This window comes from Brachycentrus maculatus, unplaced genomic scaffold (assembly GCF_059751285.1).
Source record: "Brachycentrus maculatus isolate JH-2025_06_01 unplaced genomic scaffold, ASM5975128v1 h1tg000311l, whole genome shotgun sequence".
Classification (NCBI taxonomy): Eukaryota; Metazoa; Arthropoda; class Insecta; order Trichoptera; family Brachycentridae; genus Brachycentrus; species Brachycentrus maculatus.
The window spans coordinates 347,131-372,593 of record NW_028281061.1 but is presented as its reverse complement, the minus strand read 5'-3'; the positions used below and the strand labels follow the sequence as shown (position 1 = coordinate 372,593).

General features: G+C 36.9%; 1 protein-coding gene across 1 annotated transcript in view; it reads right to left on the bottom strand.

Annotated features, from left to right (window-relative positions):
- The window catches only part of LOC148304564 (alpha-2-macroglobulin-like), a 36,071-nt gene that overhangs the window by 6,656 nt on the left and 3,952 nt on the right, over positions 1-25,463 (bottom strand). Inside the window, exons 3-19 of the mRNA XM_088268027.1 lie at positions 23,085-23,157; positions 21,926-22,094; positions 20,600-20,731; positions 19,692-19,855; positions 18,290-18,488; positions 17,324-17,449; positions 14,649-14,906; positions 14,269-14,502; positions 13,378-13,665; positions 11,678-11,897; positions 10,382-10,860; positions 8,120-8,349; positions 6,797-6,879; positions 6,570-6,682; positions 4,811-4,961; positions 2,929-3,167; positions 1,613-2,213 (exon numbers count right to left, since the gene is read on the bottom strand). Coding sequence (XP_088124153.1) covers positions 1,613-2,213; positions 2,929-3,167; positions 4,811-4,961; positions 6,570-6,682; positions 6,797-6,879; positions 8,120-8,349; positions 10,382-10,860; positions 11,678-11,897; positions 13,378-13,665; positions 14,269-14,502; positions 14,649-14,906; positions 17,324-17,449; positions 18,290-18,488; positions 19,692-19,855; positions 20,600-20,731; positions 21,926-22,094; positions 23,085-23,157 — 3,759 coding nt within the window. The remainder of the gene's footprint in view (positions 1-1,612; positions 2,214-2,928; positions 3,168-4,810; positions 4,962-6,569; positions 6,683-6,796; positions 6,880-8,119; positions 8,350-10,381; positions 10,861-11,677; positions 11,898-13,377; positions 13,666-14,268; positions 14,503-14,648; positions 14,907-17,323; positions 17,450-18,289; positions 18,489-19,691; positions 19,856-20,599; positions 20,732-21,925; positions 22,095-23,084; positions 23,158-25,463) is intronic.

The following is a 25,463-nucleotide window of genomic DNA, read 5'->3' as shown; positions in this document are numbered from 1 at the left end:
CCTTATGGTGCTAAAAACTTCCACCGGTGGTTTGTATTTTGTACACCATTTGAAAATATGATTTAAAAATGTGAATATTCCTAATTGTTGTTTTTATTGACCATACTTGAAGTCGAAATGTATCAATTTTGTAATTTTAGCTCTGGTAAGTATCTAAAAAAGAGAAAAAAAACATACATCGCAAGTAGCCGCCATAGCTAGCGTAACGGCACGACCACCCCGAACGACGAATTATACGCAACTAAAATGAGATCGTCGGAAACAGTATGAAGCCACACGGCTTCATACACCCGCACACGCGGGTGTACGTAAAGTGCGGCATACACGCATACACCGAGAAACGTTTGTGTATTGGTGATTTTATTCCCGATTTGTTTTACAATTAATTTATTTCTGTTGCTAGAAATTAATATAATACTTTTATGTAACACGTAATTGTACTATGGAGTAATACAAAAATTTTAAGCCCGTATGTATAATAATATTTTATATTGATAGTCTCATTTTTAAAGTCAAGTTGTAGTAAATACATATCACCGGGAGGGGAAGGTTAAAAAAAAAGAGAAACATTGTTTTTTTTAAATAATAATAAAGATCACAATATTTTGAAAGTATGCAAATCATTGCTAACAAACCTAGCTTACTAACTAATTATCACGCATTTCCTCACACATACTCATTGACTATTTCATCTTGTGACATCTTGCGATGACGTCTCATCACATTCACAAGTAGAGTTTTGCAGGAAGAGGTATTCTTGCATGATACGGTCATTAAGAACTGCGACTACCATGCCCTGTTGATGCCTCGATACTCACAGACATACGTGAGCACTGCAGTAATTTGCATAGATATAAGAATACACAAGTAAATTCACTACCTGAGTAAAATCAAGAACTAAAATCATACACCTAAGTAACTTCTCTGCTAGCTTAGAATCAATGAAATGTATAAACTCATGCCTCTAGCGTGAGTGTTTTTGCCTAGAATTTTCACTCATGAATTATTTATTTATTTATTTATTTGAACTTTTTGTACAATATGTGTGTACATTGGCGGGCTTATTGCTATAAAGCAATATCTTCCAACTAACCAGTGTGAACCAACAGACTAGTGTGAACGATCTAGGCTTGTACCTTTTGATGTCTGTTAGAAATTAGTGGGGAGATAATGCTTGAACAGGTTAAGACAAGGATAAGAAAAAAGAAAAACAAAGAAACATAAGAGAGCATAATTACAAATTAAGAATTTAAACAGGGTAACATGAATAGAAAAACAAAATGACGATAGAGTAAGGAAGGCATGGGAAAAGGGAGGGGTCAGGGGAGGAGGAGATGGACAGTTAGGGTTCTAAGGTAAGATAATGATGTTATAATTACATGAAATCACAGAAACTTTAAACATAAAGAGTAAATCCACTCACGAGTAGGCATAGGCTATGAAACTTATAAAGTTGAAGCCTGAGTAGGGACATGATAAGCGGTGTTGCATAAGCCGTAGCTAGATTTCAGAGTCACTTGGACGTTAGGTAATTTTAAACAAAAATGCAGTAATTGGCAAAATGTGCACCTAAAAAATAGTGCATAAATTATTTTGTTAAAATTATAAATACCTGCTTCCCACCACACAAAGTCACCGTCTCTGCGAGCGAAGCTCTTCAAAATCTGCAGAGCTTTCTCTCCACCGCCGGCCAGGAAGGTAGCGCCTTTACCCGTCTCCTTATCCTCGTACCTCTCTTGAATTTCATACAAACTGGAATCCCTCATCTCTTCGACCGGACTCGCTAAAACATTTTCGGAATCGCTCATCGAATCATTATAATACCCGTCATCTTCGTTGAAATTGTCGACATACTCCTTTAAATTCCTGGAATACAATTCTTGAGAATCCTGGTAATCTCGGTTCACGTGTCGTTTGACATTTCCCAATTTGACGGAGGACGTGACCTCGTTCTTGTGCTCCAACTCTTTGGTGTAATTTTCTATTTTGATTTGCGCCAGTGTGGCGAGAGCGAATGCGTACACCCTTTCGGCGTTTCTGGTGTTGCCGCTGTCTCGCGCGTGCGGTTGGATGTGGTTGTATTTGAGTGCGGCGAGACAGTAAGCGGTGTTCTGGACGACGGAAGGTTTAAGAAGAGGCGTTTCGGCGTCGATTAGAGAAATGATGACATAAGCGGCGAGCGCTATACTTGATGTGTCACTGCGCAAACCACCCTGTAAACAAATATATTATTTACAACATTTTGAGTGTGTTCAAATACTTGTTCACAAATCTGGATTATCTCCAATTATAGGAGTTATTTTTCTTATTATTTTTTGACATCTCATCAAAGATGAAGAAGAAATAAGGAAGTCTGGGCATTTACGGGGCTGACGACCGTCATAGGCTGGTTTGAGTGATCACTTTACACACGCGTAACATTCACCAATTCTACCCGTTATTGACAACCACACTACTCAAATTCTTGGAATTAGTGTAATGAATGTACTTTACTTTAATAATAATTAATAACTTTAACAAATATTAAAGTGAAAAAAAAAATTATTGATTTGGCGTTTAATTTGTAGAACTCCATTTTAATTTATGTATTAATTTTAAATTAAACACAGATTTTTTGAGTCTACTAAGTTGTATTTTATTAAGAAAAACACATAAAAAATTAATATTGTGACAATTGTTTCGCCTTGTTAGGACATTCGTTTGATAATGCCCTTACAAGGCGAAACAATTGTCACAATATTAGTTTTTTATGTGTTTTTGTTAATAAAATACAACTTGGTAGACTCAAAAAATCTGTGTTTGATTTAAAATTAATACATAAATGTGGTATTTCTTCATGTAAAATGGTCAGTTCTTGCGTAAAATGGTATTTTCTTACCAACACGCCACGCTCTGAACAAGTCGAAGACAAATACGGAGTCAACCCACCTTCATCTCCCTGTGGAAGACCTGGCCCTCGCTCCTGAAGCAGCCGTTCTCCATCTGCAGGCCGAGCAGCCAACGGGCCGTGCCGTCCAGCGCGCCGGCCTGCTCGCCCAGCAGCCTGGCCGCACCGCCCAGCGTGCTCACGCTGAAGGCGCTCAGCCAGGTGGAGCCCGAGGGGTCTTGGGGCCCGAAGGCCGAGAAGGCCCCGGAAGGGTGGAGATAACGCAACTGCCTCTGGTACCCTGCGTTTGGTAAATAAACTAGTTTTTGACCCGTTCAGCTTTATAAAAGCTGTTACCCAACAGTAACTATAAAAGTATTAAACATTTTTACTTTTCTATTTTTTTGCAAAAACGTTAGTAATATTAGTACATATACAGTAAGTCCTCTTCTTACGTGATAAATTCATTCCAAAGGTTTTTGTGTAAGTCGAAAAATCGTGCAAGTCTAAAAAAAAATTGTTGTAACTTTTTAGATACATATATGGTATGTAAAAATATGCGCTGGTTTCAAAGGGTTTGGTACATATCGCTCACTCCTTTCAACAACGTCATATATCAAAAATCTTCAATTTTCAGTTGCGCATGTTTTCGGAATGCCCAGAAAATGTACTATATTCCAGCAAAAGCGGCATATTTTTAACTTAATTAACTTTTTAACCCGCTACAGGACAGAAAGTGTTGTTTCTGCATTTTGAAAAAAAGGTATTGTTTAATTATTTTTCAAATGGAAAAAAAACCTTCAGGTTTAACCTAAAAAGATCTGTTGCACAGTAAAAAGTTCAATAAGTGGCTTGATACATATTTATTTTTAATACACTGTATTATATTTTTAAACTTTAAAAACATTCTCCTGAAAAATCAAGTTTTTTTATTTATTTATGACGTTCTTGAAAGGAGTGAGCGATATGTGAAAACAAAATAAATCTACATGCATATACACATTACTTTTAGATATTATTAATCAGATACATACATAATTATTTTTGTGTACTATAAATATGTATGTAGTTACATTTAAGTTCAAACTACCAATTTACTATTTGTATTCCTCTATTTTTGGTAATTTTCGTAGATTGCATTGGGACTTTTTTTACTTAGTATTTTACTATGTATTCTACCTTCAGACAAGCCTTTAAAGGCTTTGTGGGTTATTTCTTTAAAAAAATAGTTTCTTTTTAAAAATTAAAATGTGGAAAGATTTTTTTACTTACCACATTTTTTTTAAATTGTGTAAGTAGGAATACAATGTAAGTCAAAATAACGTAAGTAGAGGATTTACTGTATAACCACTCACTGACATTTTTTGTCAACCGGTTTCGAGATGTACCCATCTCTTCATCGGGACAATCACTGCAACAGCATCCAAACAATACTACACGTCGTTGTAGTGATTGTTTGTTTGGGTAAACCACTCAGGAATTAAATCATGTATTTTTTTTACTTTTTTTAAGCCTTTACTGGTTGGCGAATGATTTTGTCAATCAAGTATTTGCTAACAAAGATTAGGACATACTTAAACATTAATACAAATAAATTGGATCTCTCTCTCTGGTCTCAATCCTGCGGATTGGTCTGCAGCAACAGATGACATCTCTTTCGCCATTCTCGCCTATTTTTGGAAGTCCTCTTCAGCTCCTCATACGTCGCTTAGGTATTCACAGCGTGGGCGTCCTCCGGCGTTTATTCCCTCGATCGTCCCCTCTATTACTTTGTGCAGGAAACCCTCTTGTCTTAGCCCGTGGCCGATCCATTCGGCGCGTCTTTTGGAGATAGTCGCGAGTAGGTGCTTCCTTTCCTTGATCAATCGTAGTACCTCGTCGTTGGAGATATGAATTTATGTAAATTGGATAAAATAAGAAAACGAATCAATGCAATATGATTACCCAAAGCGAGATGCTGAAGTGCCTTCTCCTTCATGTCTCCCGACACCCTCTTGCCGGCCAGGGCGTAGTCCAGAGCTATCAGGTTGTATGCTATCAGCGCCAGATTCTGCTCTCCGCAGCCCATGGGAAGTGATATCAAGTTTTCAACATTCTGAAAGAATATGCTTTGTGACAGCCCTGACATTTTGTGAATGTTTTCATTTTGTTTTTCTGATTGAATGGTGGCACAAACCACTTACTTTATATTTTTATCACATTCAAAATAAACAAAATATTTTTTTTCTAGTTCTAAGTTCATTTTTGTTTTGCTTTGTTTTTATTTACTATATTTTTTATTTCACATATTTTTATTGCATCCTCTAACTAACCAGTTTTTAATAAAGCCTAATTAATATTGTTAAAACTAGTAAACATTTTAAATGAAATCCTTACATCCTTTGAATGTAAAGACAAAAAATATAATTTTGTTAGATTTTATTCATTTTTAATTAATGTTTTACTTAGTAGATACCACTATTTCTTAAAATCTACTGTGACAAGTGTTTCGATGCATTCCGCATCATTTTCAAACATGTAAAAATGGATAGATTTTACCACAAAGTGACTGCCGAATCAATTAATGAGATTTTATTCAGTAAAAAAAATGACAGCCCATAGAGATCAGCAATATGTACTAACACCACTGAGCGCACTGAATAAGTTAATAAGGAGGTTGAAGATTTCAATTTGCTGTTTGAAAAGCAGCATTTTTGCAGCTCCAAAATTGTTTTATTAATTGATTCGGCAGTCACTTTGTGGTAATATCTATCCATGTTTAATTTAAGTTTTACTTGGAAAATATCACTGTTTCTTAACACATTGTAGTCGAACGCTTCGAATAATAGACTCTAGCCTATAGCGGGTGTTTTTCGCGATTAGCGCAAAAATATATCGCTTTCTTAAAATTGACACAATTTCTAAACCAAATAATATTTTCGATTGAAATTTTCAAAGAAATCATACATGACATTTGATCACCAAAAATAAATTATAATCATAATTTTTAATTAAGTATTCCGTATTCCACAATTTTAGAAGCATTGTAAACTCTAAAAAATAGTCTTCCCCTCCGAGGTATCATTCCCTATATAATGCTAATATATTCAAATAATAACATACCAAACAGTAAATAAAACAGTGCGAGCGATATGAAAAATAGTCCGATACGTGAAATGGCTCAAACTAAACTTGAGATTGAGATCGCATAAAAACTCTAGATTTCTGGGGATACCTTTACAAGCGACACACTAGCCAAACTGGACAACACATTTCAAATAACGTCAACAGACTATCGCCTAGCACCCAGGTAGCAGATTACCCTTCAACGCGTTTTATTTCACGCTGATAACAAACCCGTATATTGCCGTTTCCCGCCGATAACCGACAGTCAACAAAAACGGCATTTGCCGTATCCCGCAGTTGACCGACAGTCCGCGAAAAACGGCAAATGCCGTGTCCCGACGACAACGTGTTAAAATATATTTTGACACATGTTTCAAATCATTTCGCATCACTTTCAAACACCGAATGTTTGCGGAATGAAAATGATGCATCGAAACACGTGTCACAATAGATTTGAAGAAATAATGGTATTAACCAAGTAAAACTTAAATTAAATGAAACATTCAAAATTATTTACTGGAGATGTGGGTTTCATCTTTGAATTTGGTGTGATGAATCAAATTATTTTACACAACAAACATAATATATGCATAAATACCATAGCCATTGGACCTGTGATGTCTCCAACAATAGAAACAAACCAATTCTCCGACTGTTCCACACAGTCTGTCCTCTCAAAGGTCCAAGATAAATCTGTCTTATTGGTCACATCTGGAATAAAAAGTCATAGACGATAATTTCTTAAAGTGTTAAAAAGTCATAGACAAAAAAAAAACAAATTGAAGGTAAAATTGATTAATTTCCTAATATGATTAATATCGTTACCATCAGCGCACAGCAAGGCAGACTTGTGGTGTTCTACGGTGAAGCCTTCTGGTTCCACAATTATTTGCTTCAAAATTTTATCCCTGAAAAAAAGGTACCATAATTAAGCCATTTCAAAAGAAAATTGTTCAAAACATTTTGAATGTGTCCAAATAATCTGGATTTTCTTTAAGGAGTTATGGGTATTTACAAGGTATTCATGGTAGCTTTTCCTACAGGTATAACCATCGACAGGTTGGTCCTGTATATAGGAATGTGAAACAATCTATGCTGACGCTGTCTTAGGTAACTATCGAGAACATACGGACCAATGCTCTGGATAATTTCAGGATTATCAACCATACCGCGCAACAATCGGTAAAAATGCATAATCAAATACACATTCCTTCTAGTCTCTATACTATTTGTAGTCAAGCATACCCTGAAGAAACTCGGTCGGGTAGAGCCAAGGATAAAAGCCGTACTCTCTCAAGCAGAGATACCTCAGAAACTTCTTTTGGACTTACTCTACCATAAGAGAGTAATTCAGTTTGCGTGGTCCTCAAATCATTGAACCACTCTCGAGTCTACTTCGCACCAAGGAGTTCTAAAGAGTTCTCAGCACGCGGGTATATTTTGAAAACTCTGGCAGTACGTAGAACAAATCCTTACATTTTCAATGAATTACCACTGACCGTCTCTATGAGATTGTGAAAATTTAGGGTGCTCACAAACCTAACGCCCAGATCCCTAACATTCAACGCTCGCATCAGACTTGGTTGTTCATTTCGATTTATAAAGAGTTCTCAGCACACGGGTATTTTAAGGTGGGGACTGACCGGAGTCATTTCATCGTAACGTAACACTTTGCGATTTGCGTAACACGAGCATTTGTATAGACCAGGGGTTCCTAATCTTTTTCAGCCCGCGGCGCACTTACAAGTTTAGTATTTTATCACGGCGCCCTACATTAGTAAGCTATTTGGAATAGATAATGTGACTATATACATATGTATATGTATTATAGTCGAAATAAAAAGGTACCTACAATAATAGTAGTTGGGTAGAAAGATGCTAGCTCTCAAAATAAAAATTGTTGCTTTATAGGTACCCGAGAATATTTTTGGTTTCGGATAATGATAGAGGATCGACTCACGGCGCCCCTCTTGACTTTCTACGGCGCACACTTTAGGAACCCCCGGTATAGACAGTACAGCGTTCCAAGTTGGTTCGCTCCATCCATAGGATGTTTGCTGCGAGCGACAGTTACGACGAAATACTCCGATCAGTCTCCATCTTTAAAAAAGCCTGACAGTACGCAGAGTAAATTCTAACATCAGTTACCTGATGTCGTACAGCGTGGTGGTCGGCTGGCTGCCTTGACAGACGCGCTGCGCGGAGTTGAGGATCTGCACGGCCACGGAGACGTTGAGGCTGCGCAGGTGCTGCGCCCGCAGCGTGAAGTGGTGCACGATGGAGCGCCCTCGCGGCAGGCACGACACCTGGCTGATGGCCGGGTCTATGTCGTAGGACGTCACCACCGCCCCGGAGGTCACCTCCAAGTCTATAGATATCTGGAAATAAAGGAAAAAATAAAAATAATTTTTGTTTTCTGATGGTCAAGTATTTTTTTATTTTATATTAACACTATTATTCTATGTATTAATTTTAAATCAAACACAGATTTTTTGAGTCTACTAAGTTGTATTTTATTAACAAAAACACATAAAAAATTATATTGTGACAATTGTTTCGCCCGTTTGATAATGCCCTAACAAGGCGAAACAATTGTCACAATATAATTTTTTATGTGTTTTTGTTAATAAAATACAACTTAGTAGACTCAAAAAATCTGTGTTTGATTTAAAATTAATACATAAATTAAAATGGAGTTCTACAAATTAAACGCCAAATCAATAAATAAATAAATAAACTATTATTCTAGTTCTACTTATAATACCTATACCCTTATACCCTTTACCATGACTTAAATTATATTGTATACCTACACACAGGCCATGCCTTTGTGGGATCTTTTTTTGATATTTTATTCATATTTTTTTTGTATTTGAATTTATGTTATGTAATGCAAAAGAATTTTAAAAAAAGAAAAAAAAAGAGTTTCAAATCAATGCACCTACTGCCTAAGACAGGACAAATTTAATAACGCTCGAAGCAATGAAAATATTATTAATCTGCGGAACAACAATGCCATTGATAATATTGAATATGCAAAGTGACAGCATTATAAAGAAGCGCAAAATAAATAAGTCAAGCATGGAGTTGGCAAAAGAAGGATGAAAGTAGACTGAATGCAATCAAATTGCCATCTTTGCGATGGTTGTTGAGTGTGATTTGGGCATGTGAATCGAATGAGTAAAGAGAAAAGAATGTAAAACAAATTTATAAGGCGAATGTTGTTGGTAATGGAAGCAGAGTAAGACCGAGGAAAACTTAGCATTATCAAGTATTTCAAATACTTATAAATTCAAAGTTGTCAGGTCAGGAGTGAGGTAAATGACGTGATAGTTACTTAGTTAAATTTTTAATTTTGATAATGTGAGTGAAGTCAGTAGCTCAAAGTTAAGAACATTACTGCTATATGAGATATATAAAGAAGGAATATTATGTAGGAAAAGGAAAATAGCTAAAATAACGGCTAGGGCACTCGGGCTTGCATATCCACACTCGTACAGTTATAATTAATGTATATTGTAATTTGGGCATGTTGAATTATTTATGAATCCTGCATACTGCCAGTGAGCACATATGCACTAGAGACTATGGCTCTGACAAAGAGAAATGCAGAGAAACTCAAGTGGACATAGCGGAGCATGGAAAGATTTCTTGGTTTTAGACTGAGGGATAAAATTAAAAATGAATATACCAGGAATAAAACCAAAGAAGAGGACATCATTGATCGCGTGGCAAAACTCAAATGGCAGTGGGCAGGACATATCGCTCACTCCTTTCAAGAACGTCATAAATCAAAAATTGTCAATTTTCAGTTGTGTATGTTTTCGGAATGCCCAGAAAATGTACTATATCCCAGCAAAAGAGGCATATTTTTAACTTAATATTTACCCGCTACAGGGCAGAAAATGTTGTTTTTGCATTTTGAAGAAAATGTATTGTTTAATTATTTTTATAAATAAATTAAACATTTTTCAAATGTAGAAAAAACCTTCAGGTTTTACCTAAAAAGATCGGTTGCAAAGTAAAAAGTTTAATAAGTGGCTTCATATTTATTTTTAATACATCGTATTATATTTTTAAACTGTAAAAACGTTCTCCTGAAAAATCAAGTTTTTTGATTTATGACGTTCTTGAAAGGAGTGAGCGATATTGCAAGATAGGACCCCACAAGATGGACCCCAAGAATTCTACGATGGAGACCTTGGAGAACAAAAGAGGTTTCGGAAGACCCCAAAAGAGATGGTCTGACGACATTATCGCTGTGGGGGATAAAAAGGTGTGGCTGCAAGCAGCAACCAACCGGAGGAAATAGAAAGAAGGGGAAGAGGCCTATATCCAGCAGTGGAGGTCAGAGGGCTCGTAAAGAAGAAAGAAGAAGAAGTAATTTGGGCAGTAGAAAAAACAACTTACCGGAATGGCTTGGTCCAGATAGTTGAAGATCTTGTAGTACATTTGCACATTCTCTCCACGTTTAATAGTCCGAGGCGTTTTGAGGTCCGCAAAAAACGGCTGCATGACCTTCAGTATCCCGGATTGGTTGGATCGCGGGACCACCACGCCAGACCTGCCCACGCAGTACACCTCGCTCTGCCACTGCGTGATCTCGTCGGGAGCCACGGTCTGGATGTCCAGCGCCCCCTTGGAGTCCATGGCGTGGACCTGCCACAGCCAGGTCTCCGGGAAGTATTCCCGCACTTTGGGAAACTGGTCGTGGAAGTTCATGTTCTCCGGTTCCTGCGGATGGTTGTCCAGCATCGGCTGCGGCTGCAAGCACTTGACCCTGCGAGGAATCAGGTCCGACATGATATCCACGCCAATTTGGAGGAACGTCTGGACAGTGTTGTACATGAATTGTCTGGATGTTTCGTCTTTGATTAGTGAGGATCTCTCTGAAAATAATTATTCAGGTTTTTTATTGTAACCGCAGACAGTTGGTAGAGTTCCATTTAAAAATTTTGGGTAATATATTCAATCAAGGTCATCGGATTGAATACATATATGATATTATGTGACACGTTTCGTCTTATTAAGACATTGTCAAACACAACATAGAGTGTTTCAAACACGTCATAGAGAATTCGATCCAATAACCTTGTTTAATTTTGGATATATTACCCTTGGCACAATCAGGTATGTCAGATACTTGAAAGCGGCCGGGTCAGGAGTCGTAATAATCGTCGGGTATGTATGAGGAGATGCATGAATGTAGAAGAGGCAAAGAATGTTTGCAAAGACAGAGTGGTGTGGCGTTCGATTCTCTCTGCCTACCCCTGCGGAGAAGCGGCGTGATGGTTAGTTAGTTAGTTAGTTAGTTTTATATTACCCAAAAAAAAAAAATTATAATAATAATTCAGGTTTCAGTGTTCAAACTCATTTGAACACCCTACCTTTGGATTATTATCCAAAATGAATCGGGTTTTTTTTTGTTTGTAAGATTTTTTTATAACAATACTTATTTACAATGTACCAGACAATTTTTTTTAAGCAATACATATACCTATTTATGGCATACAATGTCGTCGGTATTTTTTTGTTTTTGTTACGACATTCTATTGAATATTTTTACAAATATATTTTGTATTGGACATTAGTAAACCCACGATAAGTGGTTAACTATATATGTATTGTTTTTTTTTCAGCTCTTTAGTAAGAAAGGTTAAGATTCTTTTATTGAATTTTTTTTTTGGATGGTAGACAAGCAGCTACCTGAGAAGCACGGGCCGTCCAGGTCGTGAGCCGAGTGCTTGGAGTGTATCAGGGCCGTGAGCTTGTGCAGGATCTGCTGGGGGAGCGTGGGCGAGGGGGCGAGGTGCTGGAGGGCCGAGTCCCCCGCGGAGAGCAGGCACAGCGCGGGCCCGGGGGCGCGCAGCTGCAGGCGCACCGGCGAGGACGGCGCCACGCTGCTCGGGACCCACTCCTGGGACAGCTGCCATGGAAACCAGAATGATGATAATAATTTTGGAACATATTCAAACACTGTAATGGTGACAAAATGATTTGGAATGTATTGAAACACATCGGCTGTCCAAACTCAAAGCACAGTAAGGGACATTTTTTTGTAGTACGTTTTTTTTTGCATTTTTGGACTTAGTGGCAGTGGCGTGCCCAGGGTTTACCAATAAGGCAAGCCCATTATTTTTCAGAATAAAATCTTCTTCTCCGCTTATTCCTCATTGCTGAGGGTTGTGACCCTTGCAGAAGCAATGACTCTTCTCTAGTTATCCCTTGACTGCGCTGCACGTAGCGCTCCAACCGCTGAGGTGCCTGCTGCTGCCTTAATTTGATGATTTGGTCCATCGTGTGGGGGATCTTCCTCTCCCTCTCTTTCCCTCCAGGCTACCGATCACAACTAGTCGTTCCAGGCTATCCTCGTTACCACGCGCAACGTGTCCAAAGAACAAGAGAATCCGTCGGGTACAGATATTGGCCAGAATCAAGCCATTCAAACACTGTAATGATGACAAAATGATTCGGAATGTATTGAAACACATGTCACAATGGATTTTAAGAAATAGTGGTATTTATCAAGTAAAACTTTTACTAACCTTCCCCTCCCGGTGATATGTATTAACTACAAATTGACTTTAAAAATGAGAATATCAATATCAAATAAAATAGATACGGGCTCAGATTTTTTTTATTCTTCCGTGATATAATTATGTATTACATGAAAGTATTATATTATAAAGTTATTCATTTGCAGCAACAGATGTAAATTATTTGTGAAAAAATCGGGGATAAAATCATCAATACACAAACGTTTCTCATGTTATTATACGCGCATGTCGTAACATGTTTATTGCTGTAGTAGTGCGCAGATCGTCTTACATGGCGGTTGTGTCGCTACGCTAGCTATTGATGTATTTTTTTCTCATTTTCAGATAATTCAAATCATTTTTTCAATTCAAACCCTTATCTGTACCCCAATGGCGCATAGGGCACTGCATTATACAAACACAGTGTTATCTTGATCATTAACACACAAAGGAAAGGTGATCAGCCCTCCATTTCAGGTACCAGTTCAGGGTAATATTGAATAAATATTACAGTGAACAAATCACTTATATTCATTTGACCCCCCCTGGGAATCGAACCTGGGACCTCCAGAACGGTAGCCGAGCGTGCTGACCATAACACTACGGAGGCGGAAAAAATTATTAAATTTCTACTTCAACTACGGTCAATAAAAGCAACATTTAGTAATATTCCCGTTTTTAAACCACATTTTCATACGGTGTACAAAATACATTTCACAGGTGCACGCGGAAGTTTTTAGCACCGTAAGGGAAGGGTTAAAAATGGATAGATTTTACCACAAAGTGACTGCCGAATCAATTAATAAAAAGTCTACAATTATAATAAAGGTGTGCTACACTCGCTGTAGGAGGAATGCGGTTAGGACTGACCTTGTTGTTGAAGCACTCCTCGACCTTGAACCGCTTGGAGGAGACGAGCAGCTGGCCGGCGGGCGTGGCGTGGTACACCAGCAGGTGGCTGTGCGGGCACATGTGGTGCCACACCTTCATGTGCACGGCCATCTTGTACACCGTATCGGCACGCGCCGCGCCGGCCGGGCACTCGGCCCCCTCCTGCCCCCCCGGGGAGGGGCTCTGCGCGCTCTGCACGTCGTGCATGGTGCTCGGGCACTGCGTGGTCGTGCCCCAGCGGAATATGGTGCCCAGACGGGTGATTATCTGAAACGGCAATTCAATAGTCAAGTATTTTGTATTTTTTGTATTTTATATTAACACTATTATTCTAGTTCTACTTATATTACCTATTGTATTCTTGCATGTGTCCTTTACTATGACCTAAATTATATTGTTTACCCACACACAGGCCATGCCTTTGTGGGATCTTTTTTTGTATTTATATTTTATTAATATTTTTTTGTATTTTAATTTATGTCATGTTTGTATAATGCAAATAAATTTAAAAAAATGAAAAAAAATTTAAATAAAATAAAAAAATACATAACTCCCCAATCTGCAGATTTTGTATGTAGGATAATGAAACACCAATCCGCATTCTCTATAACTGTGATGCACTCGCTCGCAAACAAAGTCACATGCTTGGGGAGGACCACTACTAGACTCCGAGAACCCAGGACCTTCAGAACGGTAGCCAAATGCGCTGACCACTACGCTATATTATGATTATTTATTGGTCTCAGCAGCAACTGTGTCCGGACTCACGGCATAGTGCAGGGTGACGGGGCGGTAGCCAAATGCGCTGACCACTACGCTATAGTATTATTGTTTTTATTGCTCTCAGCAGCAACTGTGTTCCGGACTCACGGCATAGTGCAGGGTGACGGGGCGGATGCGCTCGCCGGGCGGCAGGCTGAGGAAGATGGGGAAGGAGTGGCGCGAGGCGAGGGGCAGCTCCGAGGCGCCGGCCAGCGGGGCGCCCGCCTCCAGGCTGCGCCGGGACCAGCGCCCCCAGGAGCGCAGCACCCGCACCGCCGTGGCAAACCGGCCCTCCGGGGGACTGGACTCAAACTCGCGCAGAGGGTGCTCCAACACTATCCACTGAAAGGAAAACAATACAATTGAAAGACAGCTGGGAGTCAACGTCCCAAGAGCGACATGCGGAGGCACAAATAGATCCCTAGGATCTACAAAAAGAAGAAGAAGAAGAGTATAAACCATTATATATATTATTTTAGGTAAGTCACCTTAAGTTGGACAAACTCGGTGTTATCATCCTGCTTGACGGAGAAAGTGAAGGAAGCGCAGCCGTGAGCGTCCGTCAGGCCCGTCTCGCACTCGTCCACGAGGGCCCGCGCCGCGGCGCCCGCCGTCAGGTTGGCGGCCCGGTACAGCACCTCCGGGCGCTCCGCATTATCCACCTCCTCCGTGTGCTGGTTGAGGAGCTTGCAGAACTGCACCTTGGCACTCTCCACCGGGCCGTTCTTCCAGTCTGTGACTCTGACCTTGCGAAAATACGCTACCATTAATTTAATTGGATGACAAATGGATGAAAGGCACTATGGTGTAGCAAACATTTTGTGTTCAAGGTACAACTACCAAATCAAGAAATTTTGGAGGTACAGCAAAGAAAAAAAGGAATGTTTATTTATTTTTAAGATTAACTTCTACTACTACTACTACTATCACGCCGTTTCTCCGCAGGGGTAGGCAGAAAGGATGGAATGCCACACTCTTCTGTCGTGACATACACTCCTCGCCTCTTTCACATCCATACATCTAGTCATACATGCCCTCCGATTACGCAGACTTTTGACACCGCCAGATTTTAGGTTCTGATTGATCTGATCGTGCCTTTTTCGGTCATCCTCGTTCTGTTTTCCCTCTCACATTCGCCACATATATTTTCTTAGTCATTCTTTCGTTATCCATTCGCACCACATGTCCATACCACCGTAAAGAACTCTTCCTAATCCTTTCAATTATTCCTTGTTCAGACTTACATTCCTTTCTTATTTCTTCATTTTTAATTCTGTCATACAATGATTTTAAAATTGATATATTGCGAAAACATATTATGTTTAAAAGAAAAATTGAGCCTGCCTCACTGAGCACAGGTGATCAAAATTCAGAGCAATTGTTGAAAATGCTGCTCTGATCTCTTCGTTGATCGTCCTTAGCCGTTCTCTTTTTTTAAATTTAATAGTGATCAGAGTTTCAAAAATCCCAATTTGCACAAATTCAACAATTTATAGGCCTATTTATTATCTTTACAAAAGTAGACTTTTTTTCCACGGCTCACCAAACTACTCACCATGGTACACCAGTGTGCCGCGGCACACACTTTGCCGAACACTGGTGTAGTTTACCTCTTGACTGATGAGTTTTAACCTTTAGCCGCCCAGTAGTCTTTTACGGGACTCCAGATTTGCGTCGTTCAATGCCCACTGGTCCTATACAGGAGCGGTGATTGTGATGCATTTCGCTATTGAATTCACTGATTTACGACGATAGTATTCAAAATATGAATATTAGCTTATGCAAATAATGTTTTTGAGATATCGATTCATCATTTTATTTTTGGTTCCGCGTAGGTCGCAAGTCGCGCGAACATCTCACAAAAATGTTTAGGCAGGGCGCTCCCCTTATTGCACGCGGCACATGTGCGTCTAAAGGTTTAATTCAGAAAAGTTGGGTAGACGGTAGACTACAAAACTTGCGTCGCTAGTTCGATTCCCACCTATTGCAAAATAAATTCAAGAAAGATTTATTTTCAATTGGTCAGGGTGTTTGTGGTGTACTTTTCACATTTACCTTCCCTATTCTTACTATCCTACCTGCACATTTCATAAAATAATACGGCAAAACCAGGTTGAGCTATTTCATCTATTAAAAAAAGGGATGAATAAAATCCTCTGTCCTCTTCCAAATATTTATTACATCCTATTATGTACTGCACTTTAGTGGCTGCAAGACGGTATATCGTCAATTTTCAGTTGTGCATGTTTTCGGAATGCTCAGAAAATGTACTATATCCCAGCGAAAGCCGCATATTTTTAGCTTAATATTTACCCGCTACAGGGCAGAAAGTGTTGTTTTTGCATTTTGAAAAAAAGGTATTGTTTAATTATTTTTTTAAATATACTTAATATTTTTCAAATGGAGAAAAAACCTTCAGTTTTTACCTAAAAAGATCTGTTGCACAGTAAAAAGTTCAATAAGTGGCTTGATATTTATTTTTAATACATTGTATTATATTTTAAAACTTTAAAAGCGTTCTCCTGAAAAATCAAGTTTTTTTATTTATGACGTTCTTGAAAGGAGTGAGCGATATATCCAATGGTAACATACCGCAAGTTAAAAATTATAATTATGCATTAACTTTCACAATTGTGCTGTTTTTGGGTTGATGAATATCACAGTAGAAGAAAGAGAAAGGGTAAAATAATTGCGTCTGTATGATAAGATCACTTGTAAATGCTTTATTTGCTAATTGCCTTTACGCGTAAAATATATTCATTAACCCTTACTGGTCCAATGTTGAATCTCATTCGACATCGATATTTTGCTCTTAGGTCCCATGTAGAATATTATTTGACATTTTTTTTCATCATTAGTATAATATTTAGTATATTATTATTAGTATAATATTAGTTTATTAGTTTATTATATTAATATTAGTATATTAGTATTATTTAGTACATTAGTATATTATTTAAATTCCAAGCTTACATTTTTGTCACTCGTATCTAATACAACAGTATGTGGAGCAGAGGAAAAAAGATTTTTTTCCAATTGGAATGTAACTGTCTACCTAGATTTTTTTCTTAAATTTTGGGGGACCGGAAAGGGTTAAGCTTCCTTCATCGGTCCATCCAGAATATTTTTAATTTATCTAAATTGAACTATCGAGACAACTTACCTTAACTTTGTACGGAAGTCCTGGCTTGAAGTACAAGTCGTGCTTATTTACATAATTGATTTTCACCACTTGCGTGGACAGGTGGGAAATGGCTGTTGTGTTCCTCCACTCTCGAGTCCCTTCTTCCTAAACAATACATTTACCAACAATTAAAATTGACATATTTACAACTAAAATTGGACTATGGGCAATTTCATGTCAAATCTTGCCATTTTGTATTGGATATGTAAGGTTTGTTGGGCAATATATCCAAAATAAAACACGGTTTGTTGGATTGAATTCTACATTTATTTATGTATATGTTAATACGTGACGCGTTTTGTCTTCTTAAGACATTATCAAACAGTGTTTGATAATGTCCTGAGAAGACAAAAGCGTCACATATTAACATATACATAAATAAATGTAGAATTCAATCCAACAAACCATGTTTTATTTTGGATATTTTACCCAACAATTCAATATGGAATTCTACCAACTGTCTGCAGTTATAATAAATATGTAAGGTTTGTTTGACTAAGTAGCTGCTGCTATTTTAAATATAAAAATAAAACACTTTTTTCAGTTTATTAAAGTAAACATGACAAGTTTTAAGAACATCGGTAGTTTTCGAAACTAGTCACGTTTAATTCATTTAATTCAATTTCAATCATTTTATTGCACAAAATTAATGCTAAATAAATGCTACGCTGGTTTTTAATGCAAAAATACAGAAAGGTGAACAGTAACTGTTCTGTTTCCACACAATTAAATGCGTAAAAACCCTATCCTTTTTGTGTACTGACACAATTTACATTAATTTTATGATGTATTCAAATCATTCGATAGATAAAATATTAATTACAATGATGATTGTTAACTTAAAACGAGAAGACGAAGATCTAAGGGGTGTTCTGAGTACTTTGTCATGTAAACTACATGAACATGTGGCATATAACCCATATTTGTTATACAATAGTTACTAACCTGAAATCCGACATCCAAAATGACTGTTTTAGGGACGTCTTCACCAGCACCGAAACCAAGATTTTTAGACCAAACTGTATAGTTGAAGCAGCCTTGTGAGGAAACAAGGTTAGTCTCAAAGTGGACTCTTTGTGAGTTGAATGCATCAGAGTGGGTGGTCAGATCCAACTTTCCATTAACCCCTTCTCCATACATGTATCTAGAAATATATTAACTGCCATGTTGAAGGAACAGTTTCTTGAGAGATCTGCGCTCATCAAGTATGCATATGGGTTTAAATTGCATGTCGCAAATTGCAAGCTTTGTCATGTCTGTAAGGACCTAATTTATTACAATAAATAACTTATTTTATAGTTTTTGAACGTCATGCTTGTTTCGGGGATATTTACGATAGTTTCCATATTTTGTATGTTTTATGCTTACTATGGACATATGTAAAATAAACATTACAAGGTGAGGAATGTCAGATCAATTCCAGAGCAGGTCAGTAAAACAAACCCTCGAATTATCAACATATTTTACTAATAATAAAAAGTGTCTCTCAATTTGTGAAAAGGCGGAAATAATTCGTGAAATAGAACATGGCGCGAAAATGTGAATAAGAAGCGAAAGTATATAAAAAGTTTTCATCATTCTCAGTGTCAATATTGTATTTTTATCTGCATTTAAAAAAACATCACAGACTCAAAAAAAAAATAGAAACTGTGATCGTATTAATTTTGATGAAACTGCTACAAAGGTTTTGTACTCAAGCAGCACAGGATTTTCCAATTTTTATAGGAAAACTGGATTGACAGCAAAATATGACATGTGTGTAATGGGTGCATAGTATGATTTTTTTTCAATTTTAACATATTGTGTTATGTGATTCCAGATAACATAATAATAATAAATAATAAAACCCTTATCCGCACCCCAATGGTGCATAGGGCACTGCGTCATATAAACGCAGTGTTATCTTGATCGTTTACACATGAAGGAAAGGTGATCAGCCCTCCGCTTCAGGTACCAGTACAGGGTAATATTGAATAAATATGACAGTGAAAAAACTTCATGTGATAGGTATTTTTTTTAAATATCTATTATCGGATATAACGAGGAACGGTTATAACGAGCAAATTCAGTTGGTCCCTTCATACTCGTTATAACCGAGTTCGACTGTATTTCTAAATAACAGTAAAATAAATCAATTAATAATTGTACCAAACTTAATAATAAAAATAGAAGTAAATAGAGAAAATATTCAAGTATCCTTTCAAATTATACTACATAGTGTCGGGTACATTATGTGTATGTGTATATTTAAAAAAATTCATTGATGATTTGTAAAATAAGATACAGTAAAAAGATTGCAAAAGCTAAGAGTAAATCAGATATAACATACATCAAAACATATCATTACCTCGCACAGATGGTGTATACGAGTTGCTTGAAGGAAGCCAAGTAAAACTTGTCATTTTGCACGGAGAGATGGTACTTCGGAAGGGCATAATCCGTAACAGTGAATGTCTGTATTGTGGCGGATACCGTGGAATCTCGATTCTCTACGACCACGCGCCATTCACCCTAGAAGCATATCAATAATACCAATATTCATAGACAAGTTTTATTTAAGGTTAAACCATAGTACAAAAGGGTATACAAGGTTTAAATAACTAGAAATGATATCTAACTAACTAACCTTACTACAATGGCATCTAGCTACCATAGAATGCCACATTATGTCTCTGTCTTTGCCTTTTCCACATTCATATATCTTCTCATATAGATACACGACGATTATTTAGACTCCTGGCCTGACCACTTTCAAGTATTTGAAATACTTAATTGTGTCAAGATTCTCTCAGACTTCCTCTGGTCCTATTTCCAACTACATTCGCCTCATAATTAAAAAAAAATATTTTTTCCTCATGTTCAAACCATGCCAAGTTTTCCTCGGTCTTTGTCTGTTTCCTTTTCGCCTCATAAATTTGTTTTACTGTTCTTTCTTCACTAATTCGTTCCACATTTCCAAACCCGATTATTCTTTCTGATGCCTTGCATTATTTCTTTATTTCACCATTCAAAGATCTACCATACATCCTTTTCCCGTCCATTCATCTGCTTGCATTTCTACTTTTATTCTTCTTTTGCCAATTCCGTGCTTTTCATACACCAGGACTCCGTGGAACTGTAAAGATTTTCTTGAAATCAAACGTCGTCAACCAGCATGATGGACTGATATCATTATAGAAAAAAATATATACCTGAAGCCAATCATTTCTAACTGGAGATATGGTTTTAAAAAAATTTATAGTGAGTGTAACTTACTTGCTGTGCATATTTATCCAGCCAATAGTCCTTCAGAACAATTCCCTGCTGAGAAGTGACGTTAAACCACTGCACAACTTTAACTGGACCTCCAAACGTAATGGGAGGAGTCTCAATGGAGATTCTAAACACCTACAAAAAAAAACATTTTTATTAAGTCCATAAAAAATATTTTAAAAATCCAGGTAGACCGTTACACATTCCAATGAACAAAATTCGTCTGTCCTCTGCTCAACATACTGTTGTAATAGATGTGAAAAGAATGTGAGCTTGCATTTTAACTTGCACATTTGGAATGGGAATTTTTTACACCTGTGGACATAAAAAGACTACAGGATTTGATAGTTATGTACATATAGTTAAGACCTTAACAAAGGTATATAATATTCATATAAAAACATTGGATAATTTCTTCTTTTTTGCCTTTCAAATGAGGCCGGCGCAGAAGGTTAGCATACCCTTCCCGTCCTTAAGTATCAATCGAGCAAACGGGTAGAAATACCTTTCCTGTCCAAAGTGTGTTGAATTTCACATTGTACCGTCAACGTAAGGGTTAACATTTATCTGATGAGTAGTCCAGAACAAATTGCTCACTCTTTTCAAGAACGTCATAAATCAAAAATTGACAATTTGCATGTTTTCGGAATGCCCAGAAAATGTACTATATCCCAGCAAAATTGGCATATTTTTAACTTTATATTTACCCGCTACAGGGCAGAAAGTGTTGTTTTTGCATTTTGAAGAAAAGGTATTGTTTAATTTTTTTTTTTTAATTTACTAAATATTTTTCAAATGGAGAAAAATCCTTCAGGTTTTACCTAAAAAGATCTGTGGCACAGTAAAAAGTTCAAAAAGTTTAAGTAGCTTGATATTTATTTTTAATACATTACACTTGATATTTATTTTTAATCTTCTTCTTCTTCTTATTGTAGGCCTTACGGCCTGTTTTTAAGAGGGATTAGCCTCCTGCGACGTCGATTCCCAACTATCGGCCCATCTCTTTGGTGGTCTGCCCGGGAGTCGTCTACCATGGGGTTGGCCGTACAATGCGATGTGGGGGATGTATGTAATGTATTTTTAATACATTACACTTGATATTTATTTTTAATACATTGTATTATATTTTTAAGCTTTAAAAACGTTCTCCTGAAAAATCTTTTTTTTTTATTTATGACGTTCTTGAAAGGAGTGAGCGAAATGTCTAGGAGATAAAAATAAATTTCTCGGAATTATTATTTCTTTCATACATCGTTAAGCCGCAGATCGCATTTGGACTGCATTCTGTCTACTTTCATCCTTCTTTTTGCCGATAAATGCTTGACTTACGGGTAACTGGAGTGGGGTGAGGTCCGGCCTCAGCTGTAGCACTCTCAGCTTTACATTCTCACCAGCCCTGTAGATGGGTTTGTCCAGCTGGATGACCACGATGTTGGAGTCATGATGCAGCATGAACTCTCTGCGTTCATCCACTTTGTAATTGGGAAGTTTGTCCAGTCTGATAAAAATAATTTGAGTGTTTTGAGAAAAATTAGAGAAAAAAAGGAAACATCGGTTAATGAAAATGCTATTTAATTTGAATTTTTATTTAAGCACTGAATGAATAATTTGAAAATTTAACATTTTTATTTTAGCTCCAAAAAATCTGATATTTTCTTTTGAATCAACTAACCTAACTGGTGTTTAACCTTTTCCACTCTGACCATTTTTTCTCATAACTAATCAGCTACTCTGATAAAAAATGCGACATATTTCTGCCATTAAAATAAATATTTTGGTTCCCTAATTTTGGGACACTCTGTCTGGCAATTCGTATGACCATGTTAATTAAGATTAACTGTATTTATCTGAAATATTTTTTGGTAGAATATACTTGGGTGATAGAGAAATCAGTGATTAAAGTTATACCTGCGCCGGGCCAGACATTGTGGCCCACGGAGCTGCCTACTAGAATCATACGGGCCAGAATGTCTGGCCTACAGAGTGGTAAGAGTTAAGGGCTAAATAATGCATTTGTCTCAAAACCATAAATGACTCTGTGTTCTGGACGACTTCTTCAGCTTGATGGCTATGTTGAAATCTTTCACGGCTTCAGAAGGCATAATTTTTGAAACTGGCATCAGTTGCTCACCGTCTTCAAAACCACAAAATTTGTCCGGATTATAGCGCGTTTCGGATTACGGAGCGTTCGGATTAGCAAACTGGCACTGTACTGGTATTTGTTAGATAACTTTGAACACGGCACAGCAGTGGTGTCGCCGGCATTTTTCCAATAGTCTTGTGCATGACACTAACATGGTGTCACCAGATGGCATAATGTTAATATCACAAGCACAAGAGCACAAGAATAGTAGTTTTTTTGGAGAGACACAGTGCAACTAGTATAAGATATGTATGTTAAAAGTAGAAATGTCTAGTCAATGAATCATATTGTAATATTTTTGTAACTATATTAAATAAATTAAATATGTTTAGCGAATTTATTTACCTCATGCGAAAACGCAGCCACACTGTTCTGTGCGGTGTCCGTGGTACAAGAATATCAAAACATCCGCCATTTCCTAAAAACAAATAGAAAACATAATATATATTTTGAATAATATCAATACTTCCTGACTCTCATCACAATTATGCACACCCATTTCAAAGCTTTATACAATTTAAACTCTTTTCGCCTTTAAATTTTATGGTCATAGTAATTGAGAATTTTGTTTTATCATTAAGTACAACATTTTTATCTTAACAAAGATAATGAAGAATATGAAATTTCATAAATTGATTCGGCAGTCACTTTGTGGTAAAATCTATCCATTTTTAATTAATGTTTTACTTAGTAAATACCACTATTTCTTAAAATCTACTGTGACATGTCCCAAGGACCCAACTCAATTTAGAATAAGCTTCACATACGGTGTTTGAAAATGATGCGGAATGCATCGAAACACGTGTCACAGTAGATTTTAAAAAATAGTGGTATTTACTTAGTAAAACATTAATTTAAAAAAAAGAATATGGAAGTCTGGGTATTAACAGGGCTTGCAACCTATCAAAGACTGGTTTAAGTGATTATTCTATACAAGTGTAACATTCAATAATTGGCAACCACACCACTCAAATTTCGCAACATTGAAAAATTTGGAAAAAAAATGGAAACATGAGAGTTCTCGGCACCATCTATGGTTGAGATGAGTAAGCTTTTTATTTACCAGAGACCCTTATGAAATGTGTGTTTTGCGCTTCAGATATTAGTCCAGAGGGATACTAAATAATTATTAGAGTGAAAAATCGCTAATAATTATTTCGACCTCCCTGGGAATCGAACCGGGGACCTTCAGCCTGTAGTGGTTAGCAAACGCGCTAACCACTACACTATGGAGGTGGACAATATAATCTCAAATATTTACTATAAAAAAATTACTATTTTTACAGCCTTTACTAATTTATTTACCTCATTAACCAGAATATATCAACATTAAGATATTTAAAATAAATTAAAAAAAGGGTGCATATATTTTATATCATTCTGTAGAAATCAGCACAATGATGATATGTGTACATAAAACATTGAATTATATGTATTGGTATATGTATTTTAAATACCGTTGACCTTCCTGCAACATTGGCGATGCCTCACAGATATAAGTTGCATTTAATATTAATGCTTGCAGATAACGTTTGTTGACATTTATAACACAAAAAACATAGTTTTATGTATAAACCAAAGCTTCCAAAACCCTTTGGTAAAAGAATTTAAACAAAAGTTTAAAAAAATATGCATGAAAAAAATTATAATTTTTTGTATGCAATAGGATTTTGTGATGATTAGTAAAGTAATAATAATAATAATAATAGAGGGGACGATGGAGGGAATAAACGCCAGAGGACGCCCACGCCGCAAATACCTAAGCGACTTATACGAAGACATGGGCTGCTCGACGTATGAGGAGCTGAAGAGGACTTCCGAAAATAGGCGAGAATGGCGAAAGAGATGTCATCTGTCGCTACAGACCAATCCGCAGGATTGAGACCAGAGGGAGAGAGTAACGTTGAAGTACTGCATAGAGCAAATGCACAGAGAGAATTTTTCACAACAATCAAGCTCCGTAAAACTTGGTATTCTGGTCACATAATGAGAGGTGAAAAGTATGTAATCCTACAAGTGATCATAAAAGGGAAGATTGAGGGTCACAGAGGGGTTGAAAGAAGACAGCTTTCCTGGCTTCGGAATATTCAAGAGTGGACCAATATGAGAGGTATGGAGGAGCTGTTTCGTGCTGCACAATGACGAGTAGAACATATCAAAAGCCGTATATTCATCGTTAACCAATATAGATGAATGATAAATTTAGGAACTTTGTTTAGAATTTATTCTACTCGTGGGAAGCGCTAAGGTGTCAGTTGTCCTAATGATCTGACTGGGAAACAAACATATACATATACATTCCAGCAATTCCAGTAAATCAATGTGTCCGGTTGTGGTCCCGTGGTTAGTGTCGCGGACTATAAATCAGAGTTTCTCGGTTCAAACCCACTCTACTACAATTTGATACCTATTTCTAATAATGAGCCGCTTAGGCTTACAGAAATAATATGAAATTGAAATATTTGTGTTAATAATAAAAACACAAATTTTTCTCTTTTTTTATAAAAAAAAATGTATTAGTTAAAAACAATTTTTTTTTTAAATATCCACATGGGGAAAATAAAGGTAGGTGTCAATAAACCAGTTAAATAGTAATTTAAAAATGCATATTATAAAATGGTTTTAATTATTAATTTTATATTAATTTTCAATTAATTTATTCACTAGATGAAGAACTGATACTTGAAGAGGCGCTTGAAGGATGAATGACCTAGTATCGGAGTC